The sequence below is a fragment of the Meles meles genome, chromosome 11 (assembly GCF_922984935.1).
Source record: "Meles meles chromosome 11, mMelMel3.1 paternal haplotype, whole genome shotgun sequence".
In the NCBI taxonomy this organism is placed as follows: Eukaryota; Metazoa; Chordata; class Mammalia; order Carnivora; family Mustelidae; genus Meles; species Meles meles.
Genome location: NC_060076.1, coordinates 70,010,276 through 70,027,991, shown reverse-complemented (window position 1 = coordinate 70,027,991; position 17,716 = coordinate 70,010,276). Strand labels below are relative to the sequence as shown.

Here is a 17,716-nt window from a genome sequence, read left to right as displayed (position 1 = left end):
CCATACTAAAGAAATCAGACAATATGTCACTGTCTTCAACTTAGATGTCTTGTTCAGAGCATGAATTTGTGGTTGGTTGGCTTTTCCTTTAGGTCTTGCCCTTTGCAGACTTAAAATATATCTGTTGTGTTTAATTACATCATGGATTCATGGAACTCATCTTCATTTTTTTTTTTGGATGCAACTTGTTAGCTAAGTGTAGGGGTCACTCGTCAGAATATTGTATGTTCTTGTGTGTTTGTTTCGTCATCATAAGCCAACAATTTACAATAACTATGATTACTCTCTTGATTTGCAACTGGTAATATCTTAATTTCAATAAGAAAGAACTACGGAGCTACTGAGACTTCATTCATGGGTTTTCTTTAAAAACTTTCCCTTTTAGTATTTCACCATGTAAGTATTATATGAATAAACTCTTTACATTTTATAAACAAAAACACATCCTCCATGGTATCAACGTATCCCTTGAACGTAATAGGCTTTGATTAGTGTTTGCTGAATTCACCAATTAATAAATGCATGAGCCACGGATGTTATAGTAATGATCGCGTTGGACCAGATTTTTATATAATGATGCAGATATTTCAGTTACGATAACTTAAAGATTTATATTATTCTAGCTAAATCATAATTTACATAAATTATAATTATTCCATATATTAACATTTTATCATTCCCTTTGAAATTTCTGTCATCATCCCATTTTGAAAGAGTCTTACGTTCCTCCTACCCTTAGTGATGAAGCGAACGTGGTAGGTGGGGCTGGGAAGTTTAATGGCCCTGTTACCATTAGCAGCACGGTCAGAATGTCTCACAGTATTTTTCTAGCAGTCCCTCCTGGTGTGAATTACTGTAAATTTATTCATGCCGGGAAACATGTTGTGGTCTGTTTCTCCACAAGGTCCTTTTTAACCTTAGAAAAACTGTATTAATTGCAAGGCAACAAAACACATTCTTCTAAAATTTCCACAGTAATTTGAAAAAAGAGTCGCTAGGCACACTGGTTCTGAAGACAGAGATCAAATCACCCAAGTTCTAAAGAAAGGTTCTTTCGCCAAGGTTGTTGTGCTGATCTAATACAAGAATGCGTCTGCCACTTTGATTGATCTTCAGCATTTAGTTTTGCAATCATTTCCCCTCACTAAATGAGATTATTAAAGAACAGTATACTTTATACTTTAAACTTTTTTTTTTAATCCTATAATTAGGATTTAAATCTCCAGAAGATAGTTTCTTCAGGAGGTGTTAATAGTGGCTGAGATGTTCTGTTCTAAGTAGACGGCAAATGCATGTAAGAAAGTCATATTCCTCTGGGTCATTATCAAAACAGTCCCTCAACCCATTTTACTAGTAACTGGTTACCGTAGAACATGCTAGTCCCACAGTGAATATAAGGTGGTAATTCACTTGATGCTTGGACTGTACGGCTACTATAGAAAACTCCCTTAATGGTCCCACGAGTTGAAATCAGTCCTGCCTTCGGTTTCCTTGTTATTTATAACAATTCCAATTTTCCACTTCCTCAACCTTCAGACTTTCAGTGTAGAGGTTCCTTAAGACCCATCAACAAAATATTATTTATGATGGAAGAGGTCAGTTCACAGGTGCCTGGGAAAAGAAGGCTGGTTCCTTGAGGTAAATTGGTTTTCCTGATTTCTTTTTAAGATTTGCTTTTGGTTGTTGCACTGTGGTTTGTAGTACCTGGCTACTTAGCATGTTTGTGCATAGTCCTTCCTTGTTTCAAACCAGGAAACCAGACTGATTGCAATTCTGCTTTGTTAGAGCTTAGGGAATATTCGGGGGAAATGCTATGTCGGTACTCCAGAAGTTAGATTGGTATAACACATTAATTTCTTACCACCTTAGCTGGATTGACTTGTTGTTTCTTTTCTGAAAAACAAAAAACAAAAAACAAACAAACAAAAAAAACCCAAAACCAAAACCAAAAAAACAAACAAACAAAAAAACCCCATGTACGAAGTCTAGTTTGCCAGGTTGCTTTGCTTTTACTGGGGATCAGGTTCTGTTTCCTAAAACACAGCAAGCCACACAGTGGACCATTGTTTTCCTTTGTCTTTTTAGAATGGCAAATAAAGCTGTTTTTTCCCAACCTGTCAGCCGCTGACATAGTTTTTGTGTTCAGAAGTTTCCTGGTTGCTTTCACTGTAATGACATGATTCACACAAGTATAGAAGCACAATTTCCAATTTGGGCTTGGAAAGTCACTTTGCTAATTTTCTGTCATTTTTGTAACTGGGTGTAAAGCAGCTACTTCTAAATAGGTCAGGCTCGTTCTGGCTTCTTTCCTGGTAGTGAAATATATATGCTTTAAGAGACAGAGAAATTGGAAGATATGCCAAAAAGAGAGAACATGAGAGGAGAGGAGAGAGTAGACAAAATCACAATTTATTTGAATATTTTACATACGGAATGGTGACCAAACACAAAATGAACAGAGCTTAAACAAGATAGTTTAAAACAAGATGAGAAAGAACATAATCCCTACTTAGAGGTGAATAATAAAACCCAGCCCTGACCCATTTCACTCACTGCAAAGCTGAGTTAATAACTCAAAATGATTAGAGGTTAGTTTTCCTCAATGATTAGAAAGTGAGACCCTGCCTACTTGATTTGCTTTTTATGTTTGTAGGCACAGGTCGACCAAATTTATTTTTACCTAAATATTGTGGTAATAATGAGTGTTTCTTATCCCTTTGGAATGGTGATAAAGGAAAGGAGAGAACCTACATATTTTAAATTCGTGATCCTAAGACATAGTCAACTGTCCAGAAGTGTGTGCTCATGGAAGGGAACAGAAGCAGGGCTGAGCCCAGTAAAGGAGGCAGCCAATCCATGTGTTGGTAAAGGCCATGGACAGAAAGAGGAGGGTCAAGCCCAGCTCCCACTCGCTAGCTGTTTAGTTGTGGTACTTGATAAACCTTAACTTCGTCTGGAAATGGGGATACTAATGACACCTACTTGTAAGAGTTTTTAGGATGCCAAATAACCTAATATCTAGAATATTGCAGATGAGGTCTAGCGCATATTAAGTACTCAATAAACATGAGCTATTAATGTTATTCATACCATGGATATGGATATGTAGCCTTAAATATATTTTACATCTAAATTTAAATACATGTATCTCTTTTAGTTCATCAGGTTACTTCAAATAAAAATAACAAAGCCACAACAAGATACCACAGAGAAAGGGTGTACTCAAAACAGCTGGGGGAATATAAGATCCATGGAAGTAAACCGATTCTTTTGGAGCAGGACCTCTGGGAGCTTTTTCATATGTAATGCGCATAGTAAACATCCAGAGTTATGGAAGTTACTATATGCTCTTATTTTTTTAAATCTTACATTCTCACCGCCACCCACCCGTCCCCACCAACACAGAGTGTGTCAAAGGGTCTGAGTTCCACAGAACACACTTTGGGGAAAGTTCCATGGATGAGATGATGGCTAGGGTCCCTGATGAGTTTAAGAATAATGGTCATAGGTCCAAAAACCTAGTGAGCAATTATCTACCCCAACAACCATCGTCCAAACCCTTGCTACTCAAAGTGTGGTCTGTGGAACCGGGAGTTTGCTCCATGGGTTGGGCTGCAACGCCGACCTACTGGAAAGGAGCAGTGTTTCTAATCACCTCTGCTGGTGAGTCACATGCACATTACAATTTGGGAGGCCTTGGTCGAAAGGAAGTCAGCTTCTCGGGGTGGCTAGTGACTTCCTGCCGAGGTCCTGTAGGCTGGTGCGTCCTTTCTGAATACATCTGGGTCAAGACACATTGACACAGAGACGTCTGTGTGGACTCTGGGTGGCTGGTCAACTCTGCTGTCCAGGGAGTTTTCTCAGAGTGCAGAGGAAGACCTCTCGGAGGCTTAAATCAGGATCCCATGACAGTAGGGCTGGAAGCTCTTGGAAGCACTGCTGAGCTTTGCTCTGTACTTGTGCCGATTTCAAATCTTATTAAGCCAGGAAGTAGTGCCTGGCAAATGGTTTATCCTGCCTTGGCTGTTCATGCCTCCCAATTCATTTTTATTGTGCTAATTAAACCTCAAGTGATATTTCAAGTACAGATTGTTTTTTCCATTATTGAATCTCTGGCCAGCATATTAATGCTTTAGAATTAACGTGAGTCAGATGCTTACTCATTTGTGGAAGACTTTACATCTAGAAGATCTAGACTTGGCCAATTTTGCAGATTCTTTTGGAGACTGCTGTGACAGGGTGATACAATTCTCTATAAATAAAGGAGACTCATTCTTCCTTCACAAATAGACACGTAATTATTTTCTAAATGTACTAAATTCTTAGTTATAGATACATGTTGGTATTTATGCTAAAATGGATCTATGCCGTCTGGGAAGGAAGTATAGTAGTGAGGGCCTTGAGCTTTGGGTCTGAATCCCAGGTCTACAGGTATGTAGGCAATTTTGGGAGATGTATTAGACTTTTCCGGAACTCATATTCTTTGTTAATTAGATGAGGACAAACACTTAACTTCATGATGGTTGTAAGGGTTACGTAAACCAGTCACTGAAAATACTAGAAAAAAAGGTTCTGGTTCAGTGAAATCCCAGCAAATGATAGTACTATTACTGTAATCAAACAAACATTTTTTATAATTGTTTATGTAAATTTAGGCTTGATGGAAGAGACTGCACTAAATTTTCTCGGGGAAATAGAGATTATGACATAACGTTCTCTCTTGAGAATCTCTCTTTTTTCATTTTTTTTCCGCTCAGAATTTCCAAACTATTATATGCATTTATAGGAAGTAGGAAATTCATCCCGTAGTTTGTATTCAAGGTGCCAAAAGGGATATGTTCATGATCTGTTGGTGGAGGAGGTCATACCCTGAGGACAAGTACCAGGGCAGGCCCTGGCTCTGTGATCCCTCCACAATCAGCAGATAAATCTGTAAACACAAGAAAATGGCAGAGGAGGCAACAGGACGCAAACGGTTGCAAGCTGAAAAGCAGACAGACGAATAGAAACTGAGCTGATGGCTGAGAATGCTGGTTACCAGGTTGGCAGAGGGCAAAAGCAAGAAGAAATTGGTTTGGGATGCAGGCTACCAGGCTCAGGAAGAAGCAGGCTTGCAGGCAGCACCAGTCCCAAGAGAGTGGGTCAAGTCCCGGATGGAACCGTTAGTCCCATTTTCAATCCATACATTCCGGGTGATGGCACCCCTCCCTCCTCAGCAGAAAACTGAAGGTTTATTCTCTAAAGAGTATCAAGTCAGTATTATGAGGAACTCCAGAAAGAGCTGAGGCTCTGAGAACCATAGAGAGAATGATGGATTTACGTACCGTATCGGTATTTCTGTCCTTCTTCCTCTTCCGGGTAGGTCCCTGGAAGAGCATTATCTGAATAATCTGACCAGACTCTGTCCCAAAATGACTGAATGATATCGACATCAGGAGGTACCCAGGAAAAAGGCTAAGAATATGGCCCTACAAGGAAACCAACCATTAAATGCCCAACTCTTCTAGTGCCTTGTTCTTAAAGATGTCTGAACGGCCAGTGATACCCACTGTTTGAGAAACGCTTGTGACAAGAGAGACAAATAACCAAACAAAAAGATGAAAGAAGACAAATTGCCAGAAACAATGTTGAATGGAGAGAAGAAAAGTTCAAAAAGAAATGAGTAAGATCTCAAAGAGATCAGGCGATGTTGCACCCAGGAGACAAAAACAGGGTCCTATACAAATAGACCATTCAGGAACAAAAGAAGAGCCTTGGAAGCTAAAATATGACAGATTGAAAACCTCTGAGTATGAAACTCAGAGTCTTAGGGGGCATTTTTGAAACCCTATGAAAGATAGAATACAGTTTTCTCTGGGTTGCTGACAGGAAAGGTTCTGAAGAGTCTTGATGGCCACTGAAAACCGGGTCTGGTTGGGAAGTCCTCTGCTGATGGTGGGGACACCGTGAGACAGACCCCTGGGACAGTTCTCGTTCCAGACTGGTTTTGGTCCTAAAGAAGAATGACTTTGTCAGTAAGGACTGTGTGGTGGGAGAGGAGTTTATACACAGTTCTGTGGAGACAGTGGGTCAGGGAGTCCTAGGTGAGTGCTTTATTGCAGTTAATGAGTATTGAAGATGAATTGCCTTTTCTGACCTCTGGGTTGCTCCTGAGTTCATGAGGCATTGTAGGTGTATGGGACACAGCTGTAAGAGTGAATGCAGCCCCTAGCAGTTTCTGATACCAAGTGAGGGACTAGCTTGACAGGCAGGACCTGGCATATGGTTATTATGCTCTCTGGGACATGCCTTCATACAGAAAATACTGTGAGTCCCATGTGAGTTAAAGCAGTGTAAACACCCAATAGGTGTGATAGTTTAAGGAAGTGGTCATGGCATCAATAAAGCTTTTTAAATGTGGGAGTATAGATCCATGTGACTTTTTTTTTTTTTAAATCATCTGGAAATTTTACTGTAACCCATTTTTCCCTTGATATTGAACTATGACTTATATAGCTTTGGGACATTCTGATATTGTGATGGTCCAGCATCATGTGTGAAGAATGCTTTAATACTGCATTTTCTTGGGGCACCTCAGTCGGTTAAGCGTTCCACTCTTGGTTTGAGCTTGGGTCATGATCTCAGGGTCCTGAGATCGAGCCCCGCGTTGGGCTCTGCATCGAGGGTGGAATGCGTTCCAGAGTTTCTCTCTCCCTCTCCCTCTCCCTGTGCCCCTCCCTCCCTCTAAAACCAAAAACACCCCCCAGAGCTACATTCTCTTCTGTAATCTGTCTCAAAATCTAGGTCTGATGGTGGGGTCATCTTTATGAGTCACTTAGCATAAAAAAATGGATTTATGCAAAAATACATATGCAATAAAGGGAAAAATGAGCGGAATGATAAGACAAGATGGTCTACAGATACCATTTTATGTTTTATAAACTAGATTTTTTAATAGTAAAAAGTTATGCTGCAATAATATTTTTAAGCAATGTGCAAAATTTGTTTTCAAATCTTATAACTGCACATTTTTGGTGCACCTTAAACCTGTAAAGCTTACCAACCCAGAACTTTTTCAGATCAACATAAATCTGTCTCCTAAAGTAAATAATTACTGATTCTAAAGCATGAAGAGTTTCTGATTTTTGCTATTACTTTGACAATGTATCGAATGATTCATATATGTCTCCACTTGACTTTTCTTGTTCCACAGGTTTGCCATCAGCAAATTTGGCCGCACCTAACCTCACTGTGGAGGAGGGAAAGTCTATCACATTATCTTGTAGCGTTGAAGGCGACCCAGTCCCGAATTTGTACTGGGATGTCGGTAATCTGGTTTCCAAACATATGGTAAGGCTTTTGTTTGGCTCTGGGTTCCTAGAGAGATGAGAGTGTCTCAGAACTTGAGATTGGATTCATCTAGTGATGATCCCTTAATATTTTATAGGACCATATGGAAAAATTTATGATGAGTTTTTGATGTACGTTTACTTTCTGTTCATTCTTGTGATTAACAAAGAGGAGTGCGGGTTTGAATTTGAGTTGTGTATATCCAGTAGATTAGAGTCTCTGGGTCTCTAGTGAGCTTCTTGTGTCCTCGTGAGCAAGGTAAGGGGTGTTCCTTGTGGTCTTTTCCCTTGGAGAGAGGTAGATAGGAATCCAAGGATTAAAGAAACTTTGCTCATTGAACAGTTACACTCTAGAGAAATAGAATAGCTCTGGATTTACACTTCTGCCTGGCCCCAATTCAGGCCAGAAACCTTTTCTAATGGTGTATATTTTTTTCTTTAGGTAGGGGGAGAAACCCCAAGTCTTATCACTTTGGGAGCAGCCCTAATAAGGATTGTTTTTGTCTGTTAATTCATTTGCAGAATGAAACAAGCCACACGCAGGGCTCCTTAAGGATAACTAACATTTCATCTGATGACAGTGGAAAGCAGATCTCCTGTGTGGCAGAAAATCTTGTAGGAGAAGACCAAGATTCTGTGAACCTCACTGTACATTGTACGTAATCAGACGGGCATATCTTTTTAATAGCCGGTGATGGTGGACCCACATGCACTTGTCATTGGGGCCCTCTGGGTGCTGCTTAAGTGTGTGCAGTGTTTTGTGTGTATTTTTTAAAGAAATATCAGTGTTCTATTTCTGCAAATCTCTCTTACACATGCATGTCTTTCTTTTAAGCTGTTTTTTTTTTTTTATCTTTAGTTTGTCCCCTTGTGTCTTCCTCTGTGAGTTTTTTTTTTTTTTTTGAGAGAACATATTTTGAGCTGGTTATCCTCCTCTTGTTAATCAGTTTTCGTTTATGTTCTGATACAATAGTTTCTAAAATCTTGTTCTCTATAAAAGCAATATGAAGATTTAAATTTATGTCCCCTAAAGCATGGTCTATTCACGAAAACCAGAGTGTGCTGTTGATGCGATAAAACCTCATTAGCTTGACATCAAGTTTTTGTGGGCAGGTTGGCGGAGTCCTGCCTAAATGACTGAAAATTATTATCACCTGCAGAAAACGTTTATTTTGATGGGTTTACATTTCTGTATACGTTCAAACTAAGATACAGGCTATTATGCTTCTTCAGCATATGTGCGTTATTTTCCAGTATTAAAAATCATACCACAGTTATCTTAACATTCCAGATTGTAGCGTTTCGTGCGAACATGTACTCCAGTAAAAAATCACATATACTTTGCACATCCTTCCAAATTCTGAGCTAATCTGGTATAAATTCATGAGGCTTTACTGTGTCTGGGTCAGGATTTGGATGAGAAAACCACAAGTGGGCACGTGTGTATGTACGAATACACATTACGCACATGCAGACACATGGATACGCTGGCTAGTGTTCACCCACGGCACAAATTCCGTATGTGATTGTTGCGGTGCATGACTGCTGTCACCAACCGTAACCCTTTGTCACTGGCAACACAACCTCTGTGCCCAGTAGGTACTGGACTTATAATTTTTCATCATTTTGACCCACCCAGAAGCCTGAAATCAATGTTATCCCCAAACACATGCAGCCAGCTTCCAACTTTATGTCTTTATGTCAACACTTCACCAAAAGCTCTTTTGAGCATGGTGGAAGGAATAAATGGGTCCTGAGCAGGGGGGCCTGGGCTGGTGGGAGGAAGGTAAGTTTTGTCCCTACCCTGCTGGGGTCCTTGTATTTGTCACACAGACCTACAAGTCAGGACGCTCACATTCAAAATTTCCTCTTGTAGTATCTATAGTGGTCACCATGGTCTGAGGAATTGACCTTATCTAGATCAAGAATAAAGGGAATAAATGGTGAAGAATTTTAACTACTGCAACAGCTTTGGTAGTGCCTCTGGCCAGAGTGTTAACAGGCTGTAATTCCCCTCCTTGTGTGATGAACACGTACCACAAGAAGCAGGGTCAAGAGGGAAGGGCTTCTGGGTCAGACATCAGGAGACCAGGATCAGGATCTCTGTTCCAGATCTGTCTCGCTCGCTAAACTTGACCAAGTCCTTTAACCTCACTGGACTTGGGTTTCCTGACCTGAGAAAAGATGCTATGAGGTCTCTGGAGGTATTTTCCAGTCCTCAATTGTATTGTTATCAAAGTCAGACCACATTAAAATAAACAATTATGAGGGACTTTAAATACCTTTCCTCAGGATAAGTACTCTGTTTAAAGATGCTACTTGAGGGGCGCCTGGGTGGCTCAGTGGGTTAAGCCGCTGCCTTCAGCTCAGGTCATGATCTCAGGGTCCTGGGATCGAGTCCCGCATCGGGCTCTCTGCTCAGCAGCGAGCCTGCTTCTCTCTCTCTCTCTCTCTCTGCCTGCCTCTCTGTCTACTTGTGATCTCTCTCTCTGTCAAATATAAAAAAAAAAAAAATAGGTCATAAAGATGCTACTTGAATGTTTGTTTCCCCAAAGGATAGAGTGCTTTATTTTTAAAGTTATAAAGTAATCTCTGGTTTGTTTGTCTAAGTTTGGATAGAACTCCAGAGATTTAGAAAGGATCAAAACATTGGCTTCTGAAATCTAGCAAAAATGGAGTGTGCTGTAATGAAATGTGATGCCTTTTTTTAAAAAAGGGATTTATTTGTTTGAGAGAAGGAGAGAAAGCAAGCAGAGGGAGGGGTGGAAGGAGAGAGAGAGAGAATCTTCAGCAGACTCCCCACCGAGTGCAGGGCCTGAGTGGGGCTCGATCTCACGACTCTGAGATCATGGCTCTCACCACCCAGGACACTTACAATTGGCAATCGGCAAAAAGTACCAATTAATCATACTTTATAATAATCAGTCTGCATTGGTAAGAGCTTTCATAGCCTTAGTCAATTTGATCTGTTTTCGATAAGTGATGTGAGATTTGGGCTTCCGGCAAGATTTCCAAGGTCATTTTTGTCCGTATTTGTGTTGTTTAGTGAAGGACAATAAAAAACAGTGGCCCTCAGCGTTTTGGTGACAAATCTACATAAGATCAAGGCATATTTATTCGAAACCAAAGTTGACTTCAAATGAACCCTTTTCTGCTGTCAGAAATCTCCGCAATCTATTCGGAGCTGGTTCTCACACTGAATAGATTTGAAAAATGACTATGATTCATGGGTCTTAAGTATAGGGAAAGGAGTCTCTTTGAAGCTCTCTGTAGGGAGTTCAATCAGCCTTGATGATGATTCAAAATATTGATGGATTCCAGAGTTGCCGGTTCTGTATTTTCTTAAACCAAAGGGTCCTTGAATAAAATCCCCTATTGATGACACAGAAATCTGGAGATGGGGAGAATTATGAGCGTTCTGGTTCTATTAACTCTCTCTTTTTCAATTTAGTTGCTCCAACTATCACATTTCTCGAATCTCCAACCTCAGACCACCACTGGTGCATTCCATTCACTGTGAAAGGCAACCCCAAACCAGCGCTTCAGTGGTTCTATAATGGGGCCATATTGAATGAGTCCAAATACATCTGTACTAAAATCCATGTTACCAATCACACGGAGTACCATGGCTGCCTCCAGCTGGATAATCCCACTCACATGAACAATGGGGACTACAAGTTAGTAGCCAAGAATGAGTACGGGAAGGATGAGAAACAGATTTCTGCTCACTTCATGGGCTGGCCCGGAATCGATGATGGTGAGTGCCTGGTGCTTCAGCACGGGGGTGGGGGGTGTCCCCCAATGATAGGACATGTCACCAACTGTTGACAAAATGGTGCTTACAGTAAACCACCCCCAGACCCAGTGGCTTAAAACACCAGTATTTAGTCTTGCTTATATGTCAGAGGGGCTGTTTTGTTCCCTGTGTCTTTATTCTGGGGTATAGCTACATAAGAGACCTGCTTCGTAGTAGCTAGTGTAGATGGCAAGCGGGCAACTAGAAATAGGCTTGGCTTCTTGGGGACTAGCTTTGGTATCAGTACATGGTCTCTTCAGGTTGCATACCATCAGCCAATGGAAGCCATAGGGCCAAAGCCAAGTCCAAGGGCAGGGACTCATACTCCCAAGGAGGTGATGGGGGGATGAATCATTTTGAACAATAGTCAGATGCACCCATTATTTCTATCTCAAGTGTTAAATGATGTTCTGTGCCAAATGATGTTTTGTATGCCAAATGGCAAAACCCATGCAAAACTGTGGTCAGGTGAACCATATTTGGTTGGCTCATGAACTGGTGAAGATGTATTTCCTAGCCCCTTATCCGTTTGGAATTCAGGATCCTGCCCTCCCACCATGGGTGAGAAACCAGGGTCCTGGAATGCGTGGCTTACCCGGGTCGAGTGCAAGACGTTCTTCTATCGGATCCTGAGTTGTGTTTCTAGGAGCGGTAACTGTTTCCCTCTGACTGATGGTTTGGACTGGGCAAAGAATGGCTGGCCATCAGGAGTCCACTTCGTGGCTGACAGGAGAATTCCATTGTGAATCCCAGTTATGGCAGGGACCTGCTTCAGATACTGTCGTGTGGCGAGTGTTCTTACTTGCTGGATCTTGTTGCCCGAGTACCCAATAACACTGTGGAGGCTGAGGCCTGTTTGGACTTTGGGACCTGAACCTGAGTAGAATTCGCTGTAACAACACTGAGTTAATCACAGCAGCACAAAGATGGCTTGGCGGAGGAAACGGAAGATGGAAACTTGGAGGCCAGGGAGGCAGGGGCTGCGTGGGCAGTGTGAACTTGGGGGCTCTACGGGCAGCCCCATGGACAGAGATGATGCTTGAGAAGCCACCTCTAACCAATAGCTTATTCCATTACACAATAAACCTCTCCATTACCGGGGTGTTTATTAAATAGCTTTTTAAATGCACAAGCTTCCTTAGTGTGTTCAAAGCGTTGTTTGAATTATGCGAGTGTGATTTACAAACAGCCTTTCAGGAGCACATAAAGCAAGCTATGTTTGGACACCTTACCCAGGCTACACTTGGCGGTTGTTTTCTGTGCCATTAAATCTTCCTCTTCATTGAGAGTTTAGCTGCTTGGCTCCATTTGCTGTAGTAAATCTCTAGATCACTGTGTTTCTTCCTGCACGTTTGGGGGAGTACAGCCTTAGAGTAAAATCCACAGACTCTGCCTGGGGACAGCCGCTTTATGTATGTTTTTAAATAAATGTTCTATTTATGAATGATTTTAGATGTACCAGACAGTTGCAAAGACAGCACGGGGTCCCCAGACACCCCTCATCCAGTTGTCACTATTGGGAATATCTTACATTACTGCAGTGGCCTTTGTCAAAAGGAAGAAACTGACATGGGCACATGACTATTAACTAAACTTCAGACTTTATTTGAATTTTGCCAGCAGTTGCCTTTGAAACCGTGGGAGGTGAACTTGATTCAGGGAGAGGGTCTGGCATCGGACGGTTCTAGAAGTGGTTTGTGTGCTTTGATTGATGCTCGGTCCTGCCAGGGTAAAGCTGCTGGCTTCTATTTAACACAGGGCGTTGATGTATTTTCTTTTGAACATTTCTGTGTGGTGCCAATATTTGGTAGCGCTCCACTCCTCTTACCCATGTGGCCTCGTTTTTATTGATCGCTTTTGTTAGTTTTAACTTAGCTAATGATAGGAAAGAATTGATTTCTGGTGTAAGAATCACCTGGAGTCACTCACGTATTCCCTTAAAGGAAATAATCATCTCCCAAAAGATAAAATTCAGGGTTAATGTTATGAAGACATTTGTTCTTTCCTTCTGCTTGTTTTTATCAAATCTTTGGAATATAAATATCTGCTTTTAGGAAAGACGATTTTTTCCCCCTTTAAGTATTTACTCAAGGGCCAGCTATCAGGGAGTAATAAATGAAAGTGGAAATAAAAGAGACTTGGCCCAGGGTGATAGTGGATATAAATGGCCCTCATGGGCTATAAACCAGTGTGACCAATTAGAGATTGACCTCAGTTGGCTTGTGTGATAGAATCTTTGGTATTTATGAGATTTGTAGCCATAGAATACAGATAATGGCCTTTTAAAGAATTGCTTCCTTTCCCTCTTGCCCTCCTTTAAAACTAAAGAAAAATAAACAAATAGAAAATATAAGTATATATATTTCTCTGCTGGTCTAAAGTTTACAAGTTTAGGATGACAGGTCAAATGTGGGTTTATATTCCTTTAGTATTTCTGTTGTCACATAGTAATTGGTAAGAAGTCTAGCTCTTACAAATACTTTTGATAAGATGTTTCAGCTACTTTATTTGAAGAGACAGTTTTTTGGGTTTTTTTTTGGATTGCAAGTTTCCTGGCTTGTGAGGAAGCAGGTGGCCTGGGAGGGGCCAGGTCAAGAGGGCACCATCCGTGGGGTATGAGGCCGTCGGCAGAGATCCCCATACTGTGTCTCTCCAGAGAGCCGGGACCTCGAAGACTCTGACACCAGACCCAGCCAGGGTGCTAATGAGGACGGACAGGTGTGATGAGACCTTTCGATGTCAGCAGGGCCCCAGACACCAAGCCAGTGCCTTCCCATCTGTTAATCACTGGCAACTTGGCGAGTGACCGAGAAAGGGAGGGGACGCTTTCCCAAACTCCAGACACCAGACTGATCATTTTGGAGCCCACGTTTGGAACTGAACTTGACTCTGATCAGTTTGGGGTCACATTTAAAGCCTAAAACTCAACCATTTGCTTCCAAATGAAATTTAGGGAACTGTAGCATTTATCTTTCCAGCACCCTGAGGAGTGCAGCTTGTAACCATCAAACTAATTTTATTTCATTGCTGTTTTCCATTGTCCCTGGAACACGTATTCATTAGGAATAATTTTCTCTGGCTTCTGAATGCTAGTATCCTGCTCCTTGTCTCCTTATTGTGCATTAGAATCAACTGGGGATTTTTAATGGTTATTTCATCAGTTGGCACACATTTCTAGGGCCCACCTCTAGCAATCTGATTCAGCAGCTCCCAGATGAGGCTTAGGCTTTGGCCTTTTCTATTTTTAAGATCCCTGGTGACTCCAGTATGCACCCAAAGGTGAGTGTCCCCGGTCTGGATGAGAGCTTTGCCCCAAGTAAGATTGTTCTGTTCCTTGTTGAGTAACAGACAATCCTTTGGTCACTTTAGGTTCTAGAATAAAATCTCAATTGAAAAATAGCATATCTTGTCTGAGTTAGAAATCAGAACTCTGGACTTAATTTAAGGCCCAGTTTCTTTTCCTCTGCCGGTTCAGGCTGGCAAGATGGGGTGGGGGTCGGAGCTGGCTAAGGAGAATTCAGGCCTTCTGTTGACCAAGTAGAAGGTAGGGGGCCCGGGGCCCTGGTGGCCAGCAAGTGTGCTTACTGGTGGCTTTGTCTCTTGGGACCTGGGTGTGTTCAATGCTGATTCACAGACCTTCCTTCTGGACAGCTTTATGGGATCTTGGCAATTCCTTTCTCTGTGGGCCCCTCTCCTACTGTTCCCTGACAACAAACGTGTCTCCATTCCAGCTGGTGGAAGCATCTCCTTCCTCAACACCCAGGGGCAAGGCTTCTATTGCAGGGGTCCCTCTGCCTCTTCAAAGGGGCTGTGGTCAGGATGGATTTTCTCTCATGGGGCCTCTTTCTGGTCCACAGGGAGGCCCTGTGGTCCCTCATCCTGACTCCTCTGGGCTTACAGGTTGAACTCAAATGCCACCTGCCTCCCACCACCATAGGTTGTTTTAGCCTCCTCTGGCCAGAGGCAGACACTTGTCCTCAGAGCCTTCTGCCTGCAGGGAACGCAGTTTGGGTTCTCCGAGTGTTGTCCTGAGACCCCATGGCTACGTAGAAACTTCCGTAGAAATCCCGTATAAACACCTGCTGTCCTCTTTGGGACCTCTGGAAGTGTCAGTGTGAAGCCAAGGTTTCAAAGGACATGGATCCAGCTCTAGCTTAGGCAGGCACTGAGAATATCCTCACCAGCATACCCATTCCTCACTTCCTTTGTGGCCATGAGGAAGAAACTTTGTACCCACAACCAGTTTTCTCTGGGCACTGCTTTGTCCTCCTTATCCAAAAGTTTGTGCATGCCCAGAGAGGAAGACTTCAGGACTCTGCCACTTGACTACACGAACTTTCTAGACTTGGCACTCTAAAGAGAAAACGAAGTCACAGTTGTGTTCCTGGAGAGGATGGGTAAATGAAAGCTCCTTCTGGTGTCCAAGCTCCTCCTTCTTCCCCTCCCATTCAGAATAGGCTCAATCGTATGTCACTGGGGACAAAACATCTCCCGCCCTTACCCCTAACATTTGTCATGATCACTGCCGAAGAGTACCTACCCCTCTCGGTAGTTGGGTATTTTTAAGTTTGCTTTATGTTTCATTGTAAAATTGCCATCCTCTCTGTCCACTGTAGTCTTTGGACTTTGGTTGAACCTCTCATGGACTTATAAGTTAGGGCTTCCCAAACTTTAATGAGCATAACTCTCCTGGACATCTGCTAAAATGCAGGTTCTGATGCCACGGATTTGGGGAAGGGTCTCAGATGCTGCGTTTCTGACCGGCTCCTAGCTGATGCGGATGCTGCAGGTCCTAGACCACACTTTGAGGAGTGAGGATAGTTCCCTTCTGCCCTGCAGAACCTGGGGGAAGCCATTGGATGAACTGCATGGACATTCGCCAAGATGGCGGCACTGACTCCTTGATAATATTGACGAGTAATAATGACAAAAATACAGAATAGTTTATGCACAGAGATGAGCTCTAACAGGGTTTGGCAAAAGGTAGGATGGATTCAATGTGTGGCTTAAGGAGGTTTAGGGAGAGTGGGATAAAGTTGAGCCCTGATGGGACACACAGGAAGCGTGGGGCTATCCCGGGAGACTCCAAAAATTCTGCCTGGAAGCCAGAGATAAGACTTACCTGAGGTAACAGTGATCCACTAGGTGGCCATCATTGACATCTAGTCCTACATCCAGAAAAGCCCTCTTGGGGACTCAAAAGTGTGCGTGGAGAGTGAGTGGAGTTTAGAAGCGGTGAGTGTGTCTTTTCAAACAGAATGGTAAGCAGAAATCAGTGGCAGAGAGATTACTTGTGAACGTAATCAGGAAGAAACCCCGGGCGTTTGCTCGCATCTTCGGGTCAGAGAGCACAAGTTTCAAGAATTTTCAAGGTCAGGTATTTCTGTAATCATGAATGCATTGATTGTTGAAGAGTAGATTCTTTTATCAAAATCTCGCCCAACGAAAATGAACTATTGGGATTTCATCAAGATCAAAAGCTTTTGCACAGCAAAGGAAACAGTTAACAAAACCAAAAGACAGCTGACAGAATGGGAGAAGATATTTGCAAACGACATATCAGATAAAGGGCTAGTATCCAAAATCTATAAGGAACTTAGCAAACTCAACACCCAAAGAACAAACAATCCAATCAAGAAATGGGCAGAGGACATGAACAGACATTTCTGCAAAGAAGACATCCAGATGGCCAACAGACACATGAAAAAGTGCTCCACGTCACTCGGCATCAGGGAAATACAAATCAAAACCACAATGAGATATCACCTCACACCAGTCAGAATGGCTAAAATTAACAAGTCAGGAAATGACAGATGCTAGAGAGGATGTGGAGAAAGGGGAACCCTCCTCCACTGTTGGTGGGAATGCAAGCTGGTCCAACCACTCTGGAAAACAGCATGGAGGTTCCTCAAAATGTTGAAAATAGAACTACCCTATGACCCAGCAATTGCACTACTGGGTATTTACCCTAAAGATACAAACATAGTGATCCGAAGGGGCACGTGTACCCGAATGTTTATAGCAGCAATGTCTACAATAGCCAGACTATGGAAAGAACCTAGATGTCCATCAACAGATGAATGGATAAAGAAGAGGTGGTATATATACACAATGGAATACTATGCAGCCATCAAAAGAAATGAAATCTTGCCATTTGCGATGACGTGGATGGAACTAGAGCGTATCATGCTTAGTGAAATAAGTCAATCGGAGAAAGACAACTATTATATGATCTCCCTGATATGAGGACATGGAGAAGCAACATGGGGGGGTAGGGGGTAGGAGAAGAATAAATGAAACAAGATGGGATTGGGAGGGAGACAAACCATAAATGACTCTTAATCTCACAAAACAAACTGGGGGTTGCTGGGGGGAGGTGGGATTGGGAGAGGGGGAGCGGGCTATGGACATTGGGGAGGGGAGGCGAACCATAAGAGACTATGGACTCTGAAAAACAACCTGAGGGTTTTGAAGGGTCAGGGGTGGGAGGTTGGGGGAACAGGTGGTGGGTGATGGGGAGGGCACGTTTTGCATGGAGCACTGGGTGTTGTGCAAAAAGAATGAATACTGTTACGCTGAAAAAATTAATAAA

The 17,716-nt window shown here is 42.4% G+C and overlaps 1 protein-coding gene across 5 annotated transcripts in view; it reads left to right on the top strand.

The window, feature by feature from the left end:
• The window catches only part of NTRK2 (neurotrophic receptor tyrosine kinase 2), a 324,463-nt gene that overhangs the window by 38,751 nt on the left and 267,996 nt on the right, over window positions 1-17,716 (top strand). For all 5 annotated transcript variants that reach the window (XM_046023046.1, XM_046023045.1, XM_046023047.1 and 2 more), the window contains exons 6-8: window positions 7,193-7,329; window positions 7,851-7,983; window positions 10,780-11,085. In XM_046023046.1, coding sequence (XP_045879002.1) covers window positions 7,193-7,329; window positions 7,851-7,983; window positions 10,780-11,085 — 576 coding nt within the window. The remainder of the gene's footprint in view (window positions 1-7,192; window positions 7,330-7,850; window positions 7,984-10,779; window positions 11,086-17,716) is intronic.